Below are 14,893 nucleotides of genomic sequence, written 5' to 3'. Positions count from 1 at the left end.
TATAAGATAATAGTTCAATTTTGCTTAATTTTTATCTTACAAGATCTGATAAATACCTAAGAAGTTCACGTCAAAAGACCTTACACGATAGAAGTTCACGTAAGGCTGAATTTTCATCGCTTAGGATCTGATAAGACATGTTTTACTGATTTCAATATAACCGTATAACGTAGTCAAAAAACAAAAAAAAATTGTTGATTCTGTTTTGACGGCAGTATTATTCTGAGTCCTAACTAGGTACTATGGCTAAACTCAGCAGTCCCAGATAGTTCTGGTCTTTGAAGAAAACTTTACAGCCTAGTTTGATCATTAATGGCTCAGAAAAAGCCCCTAACACTCGAATAACCTTTTTCACAATGATTTTCTCAAAAGACAATATGAGATAATCTTTTATTTGCTGCTCTGACACTTAAGTATTGCATGCAGTAGCTTTTTAGCTACTGCTTGAAAGCAACCCTGAATGGTCTTATCGTGTAAGATCTTATCAGACCTGATAAAAAATTTATATCGTGTAAGACCTGTTAAATTGTCTTACAAAATGATTTGTTTGGTTTCATACTAGTATTGTACTAAGAAATCAAGTATGGGCACTATATATATATATATATATATATATATATATATATACATTTTTATGAATATATAGTTATTTATGTAATATATATATATATATATATATATATATATATATATATATATATATATATATATATATATATATATATATATATATACATATATATATATATGTAAATATGTTTATTTGTTTATTTATATTTAGATAAGTATACATTATATATGACACATGTAATGAAATCAAAGAAACTTCAGCACGATAACTAGCCAAACCTACATTCAGATTGCTGCTATCTCTATTCACAGCTTTCCCTCCCAATGACAGCTTGTGTTGATTGCCTCGGGTATTTTTCACTTCTAGAAGTCCCAGTGCCTCCCAAGTTTAGCGGAATTGATCTGTTAATCGAATCTGAAAATAATTTAACGGGAAAACTCTTTTTAAATCAGAAAAATAATAAAAACATTTTAAGAAATGCGAACAACCGATAGTTAAAAAATGTTTTTGAACAAAAGTGCCTGACGATTAAAAAGCAAAAACGTTGAGCTAAGTTTGAACAAAATTTTCATAATAACTTGCCGTATCCTATATACTGTGTTCCCAGTGATTTCGAAGTTTTTATCGTGTAAGATCTGACAAATTTCTGACAAAACCATCTTGCAATTAGCCTGCAATGGCATGCATCTTCTTATAAGATCTAAAAAGACGTTTGTCAGATCTTACAAGGTGAAAATTCTGTCTTATCAAAACTCATGCGATAAAAATTCCAACTTACCAGTTCTTACAAGTTAGATATTCTTTTGTAAGTTATAAGTGTCAATTTCATTTTATCAGATTTTACAAGAAAAAAATTCTAATTTGCCTTATCAGATCTTTGTATTATAAACTCTAGTGAGCGGAGTATGATCGTGTAATTCGCAGACTAAGAAATTTTATCCTCTAAAATCTTAAAAGATCGTACTGAATCGAAATTTTTGTTCAGCATCTGATCAGATCTTACACGATAGAAATTCCAGAATCACTGGAGTTTCATTTGGTCTGATCACGTTTGTGTCACTCTGTGAGCAAATTTAGTTGTGTGCTGCCTGCTAAGTGAGCTTGGCATTTCCATGAAAATAAATTTTATCAACCTGTATTACATTTTGTTTGAAAGCATAACCCTAGAAAATGAAAATAAAAACAACGTAATTCTCAATAGTTACTGAGTTGGTGAAAAACAACAACATTTATCTTTTAGAATTCACGGAACACTGACACGTTATTATCTCAGCCCTTCTTAAGTTGCGTTTAAGGCAAGTGCACTGAGTAGGCAAGCGCACCTTATATGCAGCTGCTGGCTGTTGTTTAAAAGAACGCTTCGCTGAAAATATCAGAAAGACAAAAAAATTTAAATTTGTGTGTTATTTTTTCCTTGGTGCAATGCGCCTGCGCATGGTTTCAGTATTTAGTATTTTATCAAAAATGTCAAGGGGGTTGAAGTTTTTTTCTTGATAGATTGCTAATATTTGTTTTCAAAAGCTCCTAATAATAAAAAAATATTTGATTAACATATTGAACAAAAAATGTTCAATTTTTGATATACTTACTTAGCAAATGAAGCAATTGAAAGCGCTAGTGATCAACTAGAAAAGTATCTTTGATAACTAGACAACAGTAATTCGCCAAAGAAAGAAAACATTAATTAGTAGCTCTGAGAACATTCCCTTTAAGAGTTTAGGTGCATCAAGCTCAAACATATTTCTCATATTCTTAATTCATATGTTTAAAAATATAACAAAAATCTCTATAGGTAAAAACAATATTTTTCTGCATTAATACTGAGATCAGACGCAAAACTTCGTCAGTTTTGATTAGGTTGATTTCAATTTCCACTGGAATAACGCTAAACTCCAGCAGATCTATTTGATTGACAAGATTTTGATAACCGTTTCACAAGTTATCTTGATGTTAACTCTTAACAGCAACCACGACTTTTCCACTGGCAAAAATATCTCGCTGACCGTTTATGATTAAAAATTTATTTATAGAGAGTGTTGGAAAAACATGGCCGGCAGATTGCCGGAAAATAGCCGCGATAGACGCTTGTGGCCTTCCATGATTTGAAACAACTAACGAAATAAGATAGACAGATTGACCACTAGTCCTTTAATGGACCACAAGACTTTTTGGGTTGGATTCAGGCTGTCATTCTTATGAAAAGCATACGCTCTATAGGGAAAAGGCCTAAAGGAGCTTTTTAAAATTATTTGTAGAAATAATAGAAATTCTGTCTTAACAGATATTAGACGATAAAATTTCCGTCTTAGCATTTCATACAAGAGAACAATTCTTCTGTTTGATTTCATATATAATAATTTCATTTTATCAGATCTTACACGCTAATAATTCTAACAAGACGAATTTTTATCTTGTATTCTGTCTTATCAGATCTTACCGATAAAATTTTATCGCAGATTTTCTATCGAGGGAAACGCACACTAAGAACTTTTTATCCTCTAATATCTTCCAAGATTTAAGACTATAGAAATTCTTAGTCAGCACCTTGTCGGATCTTACACAACAAAAATTCCAGAATCACTGGGGTTTTCTTTTGTCTGCTCACTTTTGTGTCACTGTTCGAGCAAATTTAGTTGTGTGCAGCCTGCTAAAGGATCTTGACGCTTTCGCTCAAACCAAATTTATCAAACTGTATTTCATTTTATTTGAATGCATAACCTAGAAAATGAACAAAGAACAATAATACAACTTTCGATAATTACAAGATCAGTGAAAAAAAAACAACCAACATTTATCTTTTGCAATTCACGGAACACTGACACGTAATAATCGCAACTCCTTGTGCGTCGTGTTTAAGCGCTCACTCAGTAGGCAAGCCCACCTTATATCCAGCTGCTGGTTGTTGTTTAAAAGAGCACTTTGTTGAAAATCTCAAAAAGACAAAAAGTTTAAAATCAGCAAATTTGTTTGTTATTTTTTCCTTGGCGAAATGCACATGCGCATGGTTTCAGGTTTTAGTGTTTTATCAAAAAGTCAAGAGTGTTGGAGTTTTCTTTTTATAGATTGCTACTCTTTGTTTTCAAAACCTCTCAATAATAACAAAAAAAGGTTGAGACAACGAAATGAAAAGGCATTGTTCAATTTTTGATCAAGCTCAAGCATGAAAAGGAATTATTCAAGCTCAAGCATATTTCTCATATTCTTATTCTTATGTTTAAAATTATTACAAAAATCTCTTAATGTAATAAAAAGAACAATTCTCTGCAGTAATACTGATATCAGACGCACTAGTTTGTCTGTTTTGATTTGGTTGATTTTGCGTTCAATTGCCACAGGAATAACGATAAACCCAAACAGATCTTTTTGATTGGCAAGAGCTTGATAACCCTTTCACAAGTTATCTTGATGTGAACTCTGAACCGCACCCACGACTTTTCCACTGGCAAAATTTTCGATAGCTGTTTAACAAAAAACATAGCCGGCAGATTGCCGGAAAATAGCCGCGACAGACGCTTGTGGCCAACCATGAATTGAAACAACTAAAGAAATAAGATACAGATTGACCAGACTCTGATACTCAAGAATTAGGGCATATAAGTTTGGCACTACTTAGATGCACACTATTGATCTTTAATTAGTAAATGTCCATAAAATTTAAAGTTCCATAAGTGAGTGTAGAAGTCATTTTAGTGAGGTAAGTCACGCAATTGACCAAAAAGCAGAAATGACGACACGAACACAAATTTTAACTGCAAAGCAGTTGAAGTCACTGAAGTCATTGAAAAAGTCAATTCCAAGATGTCAGGGTAAGACGAAACAAAAATCTGTTAGACGATTAAAAAAATTAGGAACGCAATAATAGCCGCCTGGAATTGCTGACGCAGCTATTAAAAAGATTAAAGTTTGTTTATAGAGAGTGTTGGATGAAAATACAAACTAAACTAAAAAGAGTTTTGACGTACCCAGCCAATACCGGGTTCAATGAGGCTAGACGGTAAATGGATATGCGAGTACAAAATCATTACTCCAATGTGCCTATGCAGTTCATAATTCTTCTGCAAAACATTTTTACCTATTGCCTTTTATCTGCAGAAAGATGCAAAAATTGCATGCAATTATAGTAAGTCCCATGAACGTTCGAAAAGCTCGGGGCATGCAAATGAACACTGTTTTGCTAGATATCTGCATGCATTAAATTTGAACTTTGACCTTTGAAACGTTCGACAGCATTGCAACTTTATGGGGCTGACTATAAAAGGGTTTGCAGAAACATTTCACCTCCGGGTAACATGAATACTGACCACTTTCATTCTCGATGACCGTGTCTGCGTCTGGTAGTACCGGTCTGCCGTATGTCTGGTACTCTCTGAATGAACTGGCCTCTGGTCTCAGCATCCCATCTCTGTCTAAGACGTCATAGGAGGGCACAATTAGCCCAGTCGGCTCTGTATTGGGTCTCCGGTCAACGGTACCTGCATACATTTACTGATAAGTTTCAGTTTAGACTTCCCTAGTTGAGACAATATGTCTATCTTGCAAGATCATGCAAGAGAATGTTACTGTTGCAATAATCTTGCAATATTCTTTCTAGATTGACAACCGCTTGCAACATCTTGCAAGATAAACATCGAAAAAAATTGAAGCATCTAAAACAAGTGTCACCGTGGCTTTGGAGCCACCTGGTATGAAAAATTGTGCCTCAGATCCAAAATTGTGATCAACAAAATCTTCCTCGGGTCAAAACCGTGAGATGAGAATTTCATTAATCGAAATGGCAAATGAATAGCCAGAACTACAAGAACAAAAAACGCATTGAAAGAAATTTAGAGGGGTTCTGAAATTTTCTCAAAATTACATCCATGAAACGCCTCAAATGCTCTGAATTTTCAAAAATCGGCGGAAAAATTACATCAGAATGGGCTGAAGTCTGTCGAATTTTTGAAAAATCAAATCTGTTTTCACACTTTTTGCGACTTGACCGCAAATCATTTTTTCTCACCTTTTTTCAATGAAAAAGATTTGGTTTTTAAGTTGAACTCGTCTAACGGAACAAATGAAACTCATGATTTCATAGCTGATTTAAAACTAAACTTTTTAACTGAGAAAGCTAAATGGAAAACAAATAGGTTTACAAAAATTTCACGGAAGCAGTGAGCGATTCATATTTTTTTACCTAAGTAAAAAACACGTTGCGTACTGTAATTTCATGTCACTTGCACTTTTAACATATATTTCATTTTCTGGGTGGGGGGTTCCCCGAACTTACCACTTGTTTGTCTTCTGGAAGAGCCCAACATCAGTCCACGGCGTTTAGCAGAAGATTCGCTGCTACTGCGCTGAAACACCATTAACATAATTTAAAATAATATTAATAAATGCTTGGATGATTTGTAGAAAATAGTTCTTTGTTTCAAGTACCGGTATCCTTATGTTTATAATATAATTAGCTTGATTCGAAAAAACATAGACGACAGACTGCCGGAAAATAGCCGCCATAGACGCTTGTGACCTTCCATGAATTGAAACAACTAAAAAAATAAGATAGACAGATTGACCACCAGTCATTTAAAAGACCACTAGACTTTTTGGTTAGATTCGGACTGTCATTTTTATGAGACACATACGCTCTATAAGGAAAAAACCCTAATGGAGTTTTTTCTCAAAATTAGTATTCGAAATCAAAAACTTTAACTAGCAAATGACCTTTAACTAGTATATGTTCATAAAATTTAAAGTTCATAAAACCATTTCAGAAGTCATTTTTTGGGTGAAGTAAGTCACGCAATTGACCTGAAAGCAGAACAAATGACGTCACGCAAACAAATTTTAACCTCAAAGCAGTAAATTTAATGAAATTGAAAAAGTCAATTGTCACAAGAATCATCAATGGAGACAACGAATTAAAAAACATAGGGGGACATGTCCTGCCGTACAATTCAAAGAATTTTTAATGACTTAAGAAAATCTAGACCTAGAACGGACTATGAGTGAATTGGGAAAACGATTTCCAAAAAAAACCAGATCAAAAAATTAAAAAAAAAAACTGAAAATCAAAGTCAAAGAGCCGCATGTAAAAAAAAACAAAAAACCACTAGCGAGAAAGAGAAATTTGGTTCAAATAAATAACTAGGCCTCGAATGAACAATGAATGGATTGGGTAACCATTCAGAACCAAATCAAATCCAAAAAATTGATAAAACAGTAAAAATCAACGTGAAATTGCAGCATGTGAACAAAAAACCACTAGCGGGAAAGCGACTTTTTGTTCCAACACCGTTTCTCACTCTACTTTAAATTTAGAGCGAAAAAATTTCACGACGCAAAACCACTCGCTTTTTTGCTCCACTTCCTGTTGCGGCGTGACCAAAATCACTACTCCAATTTGACTTCAAGAATCATGAAAATGTGTGAAGAGATCTTAAAAAAAAGACAGCATCCCAATGAGCTACGCCGTGCCTTGACAGGCACGGCGTAGCTCATCAAAATTTGCAAATTTGCCCCCCCCGGCCCCCCGGATAAAGGTGAAATGCCCATTCCCCTCTTACACTTTTGTTTATTGGGGAAAATAGTGCATAAGGGTAATTTTGAAAAATTAGACTGTGTTTACACCTTTCTCTACACTCTAACTACACTCTTTACAAAGAGTGTAATTCATAGTGGACTGATAAAAAAAACTTTTCTCGGTTATTGTTGGGGAAACCCCTGGGCCGGGTGGTACCCGATATTTTGTAAAAAAAATTTTCAGTTGAAGATTCTTAAAAAGGTTTTACTGGAACCTACCCCCTCTTCGTTATTCGTTTTAATTAGAGGTATTCCCTTCATTTCGGACCTCTCCTGTTTCCTGGCTCTTCTGGGCTTCTCTGGTTCCACGAATCTCAGTGTTGGAGTTGTATCCCTTCTTCTGGCAGTCGATATCAAATCGTCCTCCAGAGGGGTCAAATGATGAGCATCAATTCTACTTGGACTCACTCCGGGTTCGTACGATCTTTTAGCCGAGTAGACCCAATTTTACAAAACATACCCCAAGTTGAGGTACCAGACCGAAAGACAATATGTCCAGATCGTCCTAGACTCCCGGTAAAAATCGGAAAAATATGTAAAATAAGCGGTGAAAATTTTTTTCACCGCAAATTTCATGCATAATGCGTGAAATGCGGTGAATGCGGTGAAATTATGCCATTTCACCGCTAAAGTATTCCGCGGAAAGTATCTATGTTCAGACTTTTTGTACTTCAATTAATGTTTCCAGACCCACGATTTGAACACACGACGCCAAAATCGTGCATTCTTTTTGGTCTGAACGTCGGCACTGTCAGTTTGAGACCTATGCGTGTGAAGTTACGCAAATATTTTCAAAAAACTCAAAGATTTGGTGCTCGGTTCTCAGTTTTTGAGGAAAATTTTGTAATTAAACTAATTAAAAACATAGCTGGCAGATTGCCAGAAAATAGCCGCAATAGATTCGTAGATCGGCAGTCTAAAAAAAAAACAGTAAAAAAGACAGGCCAAAAAAATTCGTCTTTTCATTGAAGGCTGATCTGTTATATTTTGATTAAAAATCTGTATAAGTTATTGCTGCCTCTATTATTTGATCTCAAATAACCTTCATGTAGAGTGACACACACCCATTTGACCTTATCTCTTTGAATTAAAGTAAATAAAAGTCAATTTCAAATTGAGGAAGTCATTTTTGAGAGTGAGACCAAAAATTTAATCACGCGCATGAACAAAAATACTCGCTCCACTAAGAGCGAAAATTGACGTCACACATGCAATTTAGTTGAAATTGCATGAACGAATGAACAAAAATTGGCTGTGACGTCATATGGTCGAAACAAAAATCATGACGACGAAATAAAAAACATAGCCGGAAGAATTCCGGAAGCGACTCGAAGCACCAAAACTTCACAAAAAGCTGAAGCCATTACCTTTTGTATTAAACCATTAACTCATTACCTCCCCGGGTCTGATCTAAAAATCGGTGAAATTTAAACCACTATCGCCAAGAGAAAGAAAATGCAGCAAAATTTTATTATTGAAAACCTTTGGTAACATTAAGAAGGTCTGAAATTTTTAGGATGGTCAAGAAACTGATAGCCGGACAAAGCTGACAGGGCCATCAATTGCCCTCAGATAATTATTGATTCTAATCTCAAAAAGATCGAGAAAGCAAATGGCAGATAAAAATTTTTCAAAAAAGACAGGAAAGTCAAAATTATTCAAAAAAGAGTGCTCAAACTTAAGAATCAGAGAACCACTACAATTAGATTTCTAATCACGGCAATTAAGACAAAAATAATACATAATTCTTCCTTGTTGTATATATGCTAGACATGATTTCATACTTAATCAAAAATTAAATTAATCATAGAAAAACAAAAGCAACAGAATAATATTCAAAGGCAAAAAATCGTCTAAAAACAACACCAAGCCCGGAAGAAAATTGCAATGAATAGTAATAAATAGAAATGATGGAAAAGACTTCCTAGCAAACTCCCAGTACTGCCTTATTTTGAGTTAAATCAATTGCAAACCGAAGAAACCAAGATCTAAGAAAAAGCTGAATTCATTCAATTTTTTAACAACTGAAAAAATCAATATAAAGAATATAAAAGTAGGCGCCAGGACAAAACTAGAATGATACAAACAAGAATGTGAAGAATATGGACACAATGTTAGGAACACCGTAACAAAAAGACCAATTCTTGATTTTTGAAAGTTAAAAATCAATTTTAAAAAAATCAAGAAAAACGAGTACATTTCATTGATCAGCATTCGAGACAAGAAAAGACAACGAGTCATTCTAGACAAAAATCCAACAGAATAAAACAAGAAAAAGCAGAATTCAGACATGGAAAACAATGAAACATTTTGCAAAAAAGTGGTCAAAAAATATTTAAGACTACATTATAAAAAAAATTTATCTGTTTTTTCAAAAACTTAACACCGAAAAAATGGTTGAATTTTTATTGCAACTAAATTAAAGTCCCTCATGTTCCCAAAAATACTATTTCTAGTAATTAAAAGCAAAATACAAGCAAAAGTGAATTATCAAAGGGAAATTGCCATATTAACTGATTTTTGACAAAAAACAGCTAAAAGATCCAAAAAATGAAGAAATTAATAGGAAAAAAAGCCAAAAATTAACTAAAAAATCAAGAAATATGTGCCAATTTCGCATTTGAAACGCAATTTCAGGTTATGCAAAATACTGTGCTATCAATTTCCGGGGTTTACATTTCAACATAGCGTCGATTAAAAATTATTTCTACAAAAAACCAAATTACAAGCAAAAAAACTAGGCCACTTAGACAAAAAAACGGCTAAAAACGGTTATCTATATGTGCCATTCAGTCAAAAACATTTTCAATGTCAAAAAGTCATTCTCTAAACGCAGCGCATGATCACTTCTCTCGCTCAGAAAAAATTAGCTCACACTGCAATTTTACTCGCTTTCGCTTTTAGGTCAAAACCTCGTCTGAACGAATAGTACTTCCGGTAAAAAAAAACCTTAAGAAAACCAATACTCCTCTTCGAGTCGTAAAAAAAACCAAGAGAAGGCCAATAATAGCCCCAGCTATCGCTGTGCGGCTATTAAAAACTCTTTGCCAGAGGTTGAAATAATTGTTGAAGCAATCGATACAAAATTTATTGTATTTCTTTGAGTGATCTAGTTGAAAGGACTTACAAACGAGACTTTTGGTTAAAAAAATGGCATATTTTTATGATAGATCATCCTAATGGCGGTGAAACAACGTTTTATTTTCATCAGTCGATCAATAATCTTTTCACAAGTCAAATTGTTGTTTTTTCTAGCTACGTGGGTGGAGTTACTGCCTTTCCATAGGGTAGGAAAGATTCGCCTTTTGATTTCAACTTTGTTTGGATCTATTCTCTTCCCCCCTCCCCCTCCCCCCCCCCCCCCCCCCCCCAGCTTAGTGAGCATAAATATTTTATGACCCCCAGGCGCACGTGCTAATTTCTTACATGGTAACGTGCTATATACAACATATAATTTGTAACTGGGGGTCATAAAAAACACTGGGGGGGGGGGGGGGGGGGGGGGGGGGCGAAAAAGAATAGACCCTTTTTTTCCAAAAAGCAAAAGTGACAAAATATGCCCAGATAATGTGCTACATGTACATCTATATATCAACGCATCTTAGCATCATTGCAATTGCAGCCCAAGTTAACAACTTTAGACGCAAAATTGTCATAATTGAGTGTTCACTTTTTATTTTATCGCCGTGTAAAATGGGCCCATGCCGAGCAGCACGCGCTTCGACCCTAGCAGCTGGGCTGCGGGTAGTGGCTGTTCTTCTAAGGGCAATCGGACTGGTGTTGTTATCACTATCAGTCGAACTTGTCTCGTCAACAACATTCACTGGTCGTCTATTGATTCTAGTGTGAAATTTGGGCGACATTTGAGAGGAAGAATTTGACCTAAATAAAAAAAATGATAACCAATTAGCTGAGTTTGAAGTAAATAAAGTCTATGCGCTGATTTTTTTGTAAGAAATGCGGTGAAAAGCGGTGAATTATTTTTTTCACCGCAATCACGACATTTCTTACAAAAATTCACCGAAAAACCTCGACCCGGGAAATGGCCGTTTTCATAAACGATCTTTAATGTATAGCTTTCCCCCTTTATAAAGGTATATATATATATATATATATATATATATATATATATATATATATTTATATATACATATATATATATATATATATATATATATATATATACATAAATATATATATATATATATATATATATATATATATATACATATATATGAACTGTAATGATTAGTGCCACCTAGTATTAGATAACGATAAGAAATTATAAAAGTAAAATTTGTTCACACATACTTCAGAACCGCAAATTTTCGACGAGGATGAAGAACAGGATAGAAACGGTATGTAAGCTTTTGATCACATAGTTACCCTTTCTATACCACCCCAGTCAATTGTCTTCCGAAATAAATATTGCCATAAATTGTCAAAGGGTGTTGCAGATGGTCAGTAAAATGAGATCTTTGACTCTTTGCAACCCCTCCCCTCAACACCTCCCCCCCCCCCTCAAAACATGCACCCTAGACACAAAATTACAGTAATAACTAAGTGTTAACAAAAGTGCACGCACTAGAGGATTGCAAAATCAAGGTTTCAGGACAAAATACCCGATGCCAATTTACCCTAAGTGACAAATACCCAAAATATGCCAAATATTTTATTCTAATGTTGAAATTGCCAGACCAATCATTTAGCATAATATTTAGCTAGTGTATTTTGCTATGCCTCAGTGGCCCGTGGGACTTGATATGAAGCTATCACAACCAAACATGGGATTAAATTGCTTGCTTAAGTATGATGAAAACAAACATGAAATACCGTGCGCTAATATAAAATTGGATCATTGGACGAAAAAATCAAATTGGGCAATTCGGCATTGGCGTAGTGTCATCTAAGCAAAAAATTATACAAATTAGGCTGAGGAGACTGAAAAAAAAAAGGAAACTCACATTTTTATTAACCGTACCGAACTCTAAGAGCAAATTAGTACTAGAAAAGAGAAAATCAGGAACGTAAGTCAACCAGCCTGAGTGAGCAACCAAAGTCAGTTTCTTTGGTCAAAAGATGACGAAAAACGGAAAGGTACTTTTGTGATGGGTAAGACAAAACAACGCATAATTAGGGCAAATGAAGTGTTTAAAACACAGGAACATGGCTAGCAGATTGCGAGAAAGTAGCGGCAAGAGCTTTTTAGATATGCTGTCTCAAAAATATAGAAAAAGAAACAGACTAAAAAAATTTACTTTTATTAAATGCTGAGGTAATTTATTTTGACTAAGAATCTGCTGTTATTGCTGCTTCTATTAGCTGCTCTCAAATAACCTTCATTTAGAGTGACATGTACTCAATTGACCTTATCTCTTTGAATTAAAATAAAGAAAAGTCAATTTCAGAGTGAGGGAGTCATTTTAGAGAGTGAGGTAAGTCTCGTGTGACCAAAACCTTAATCACGCGAATGAACAAAAATCTCGCTCCAGTGAGAAAGAAAAATGATATCACGCACGCAGTTTCATTAGAAATTGCAACAACGAATGAACAAAAAGAACATTCGAAGTCATTGTGAGGTCATATGGTCTTAACAAAAATCTTGACGAAATTAAAAAAAAAAACAAGAAAAGGCCAATAATAGGTCCAGCTATCGCTCTGCGGCTATTATTAAGGAACTAAACAGAGAGATTAGAAAATCTATAAAAGCAGACGTACAAGAAGTAATAAAACAAAATGAGCGTTATCTCAATAACATAAAAGCAATACAAAAATTTGAATTAAAGGGCTGATAATTTGAATACAAAAATTCTATACAGGATTCAGAATTAAAACAATTCAAACCGTACTGAAAGCACGCAAAGTGGAATACTTTCTTTGAATTTAAAAAACCGAAAAAAGTTGAAACATTGCGTGCTGACAAGATGAAAATTGAACAAAACCTCAGTCCAGTAAAAAAAAGTTTATGGAATGAATTTCAATATATACTTGAGATTTTAGAATGACAACTTGTTATGTCAGCAAATCAGGGGACAAGATCATATAACTTCAAATCAACATTTGCTTAATAGCGGCTCAGTTGTTGATTGATATACTTTTTTGGTACTGGACCACTGGACGTATTTGTTTTGAGATCTGATTGCTCTTTTCCAGAAAAGACATATAGGGGGGGGGGGGAAGTAAAAAGCGATAAAAAAGAAAAAAGGAAAAACGGCATGTATTGGTTGGCTCAAACATTCTGACTTCAGATCGTGATTAATAGCCTTATCAGCGATTTTGGGAAGCAGAACACTAGAAACCTATCAAAAATCTAACAGATCTCTAGCAGACTTGGTTTTAATCAAAATGTTTTTTAGAGGGCAAAAGTTCAATTCCATCAGCAAAATTAATTTTGTTTAAGAGTGGTTGAAATCAAAACAGTCGTTGCTGACGCCCAGTTCTTGCGCAAACGGATTATTTTCATGCTTTCGCAAAAAAAGTTAATTTCTTTCGTCAGCCGTATGTGAGTTCCAACCAAACTGAGCGAATCTTTAAACTGTTGTAGAGTTTGAAAACCTGAGGTGGTGGACTTCCTTATTCAAATCGCAACAATTAATAAAAGAAGAAGTGAAGTGGAATTTTCAGAAAGCTACTGTCATAAGAAAAAAAGAAGGTTTTGCCAGGTATCTCTACTTCTCTTATGATTCAAAATTTGAGGTAACAGATTGTATATTACAGGAAAAAGCTATTTGATCTCTTGCTATTTGTTTATAGCAAGAGATCAATCTATAAACAAAAAACTGCTACATATTGACGATTAAGGAGCAGGCAACCCTGCCCTCAGGCAACCTTACCATTTTCTTACTCTTTTCAATGTCTGAGTCTACACTCACTCTGTCAAATAATCGTACGAACTTAGAAAGATCGGTACTAAAGTAAAATTGTTACTGCTGAGATTATCGAAGGCAGTAAATGAGCACGGCAAGTAAGAAACTAGAAATGGTTAATAAAAAAGCCCGAAGAACAGCCGTATTTACACTCGTGTGTCGATTCAAATTTTGAGATGACGGAGTTTGCAGGTTTAAGTTCGAGTGTTTTGTCCGTATATATTAAGTGAGTCCAAAAAATACGTTTCAGGTCCTTTTGTTCACGACTAAATGTTAAATAAACTTCGTATTATAATTTTAGTATACTTTCAAGGTGTTTCGTTCACCAATGTTATCGGGTCATACCAAATTAGTCTGAGAAATTCACTTGAAAACTTTAATCCTGATCTGTAAAAACAACAATAAATTTCGCTTGAGTTTCGTTTTAGTGTTAAGAGTGTACGGATCAAAGAGAAAACTCAAGGTGGGCTCAACTTTTCAATTTTCCTTAAATCTAAACTTTTTTGTTAAGTTTCATTCAGATCGAGTGAAATTTTCAATTGTTTAAGTGCTATTACCTTTCGTGCTAATATTTTGACATCAAGTCAAGGAAGCGCAATATCTTTCAATGGGAATTGGTCAACGTCCATTCTTTCACAAAACCTTTGCAATCAAATTTTCAATAGCAAAAACAATTAGCCAGTCTACTAGAGCACAGATAGAATTCTTTGAGCAGGCGCCATCTGGAAGACATATCTGACAGACATATTGCCAGAAAATAGCAGCAATAGTGTTGTAGATCTGCAGTTTCAGAAATATAATAAAAGCAGACTAGACAATTCGTTTCAATAAATGCTGAGAAGATAAATTTTGATTAAGAATCTATCAACTTATTTCTGCCCTTTTTAGCTGCTCC

General features: G+C 34.4%; 1 protein-coding gene across 2 annotated transcripts; it reads right to left on the bottom strand.

Annotated features, from left to right (window-relative positions):
* Positions 1-852: 852 nt before the first annotated feature.
* On the bottom strand, positions 853-11,010 carry LOC142354439 (uncharacterized). 2 transcript variants are annotated; one of them, XM_075406732.1, is made up of 5 exons: positions 10,838-11,010; positions 7,352-7,556; positions 5,838-5,907; positions 4,873-5,043; positions 853-985 (listed from the first exon to the last, which is right to left on the bottom strand). In XM_075406732.1, exons 1-5 carry the CDS (start codon positions 10,993-10,995, stop codon positions 873-875), a joined length of 717 nt encoding a protein of 238 aa, XP_075262847.1. In that variant the 5' UTR covers positions 10,996-11,010; the 3' UTR covers positions 853-872. The 2 variants fall into 2 exon arrangements, with proteins under 2 accessions (XP_075262847.1, XP_075262848.1); XM_075406733.1 differs by having other exon boundaries at positions 886-972.
* Positions 11,011-14,893: the final 3,883 nt, after the last annotated feature.

Source organism: Convolutriloba macropyga, chromosome 15, assembly GCF_964194025.1.
Source record: "Convolutriloba macropyga chromosome 15, txConMacr16.3, whole genome shotgun sequence".
Classification (NCBI taxonomy): Eukaryota; Metazoa; Xenacoelomorpha; order Acoela; family Convolutidae; genus Convolutriloba; species Convolutriloba macropyga.
The sequence above is the reverse complement of the archived record's forward strand: the minus strand, read 5'-3'. Positions and strand labels throughout refer to the sequence as shown.

What these genes read in the sequence shown, in the direction of transcription:
- LOC142354439 (XM_075406732.1), bottom strand. Translation starts at nt 10,995, where the DNA reads ATGTCGCCCAAATTTCACACTAGAATCAATAGACGACCAGTGAATGTT. An exon ending in GTCGAAGCGCGTGCTGCTCG is followed by an intron (nt 7,557 to 10,837) that starts GCATGGGCCCAT and finishes CTCGGCTAAAAG; the next exon opens with ATCGTACGAACCCGGAGTGA. An exon ending in AAACGAATAACGAAGAGGGG is followed by an intron (nt 5,908 to 7,351) that starts GTAGGTTCCAGT and finishes ATGGTGTTTCAG; the next exon opens with CGCAGTAGCAGCGAATCTTC.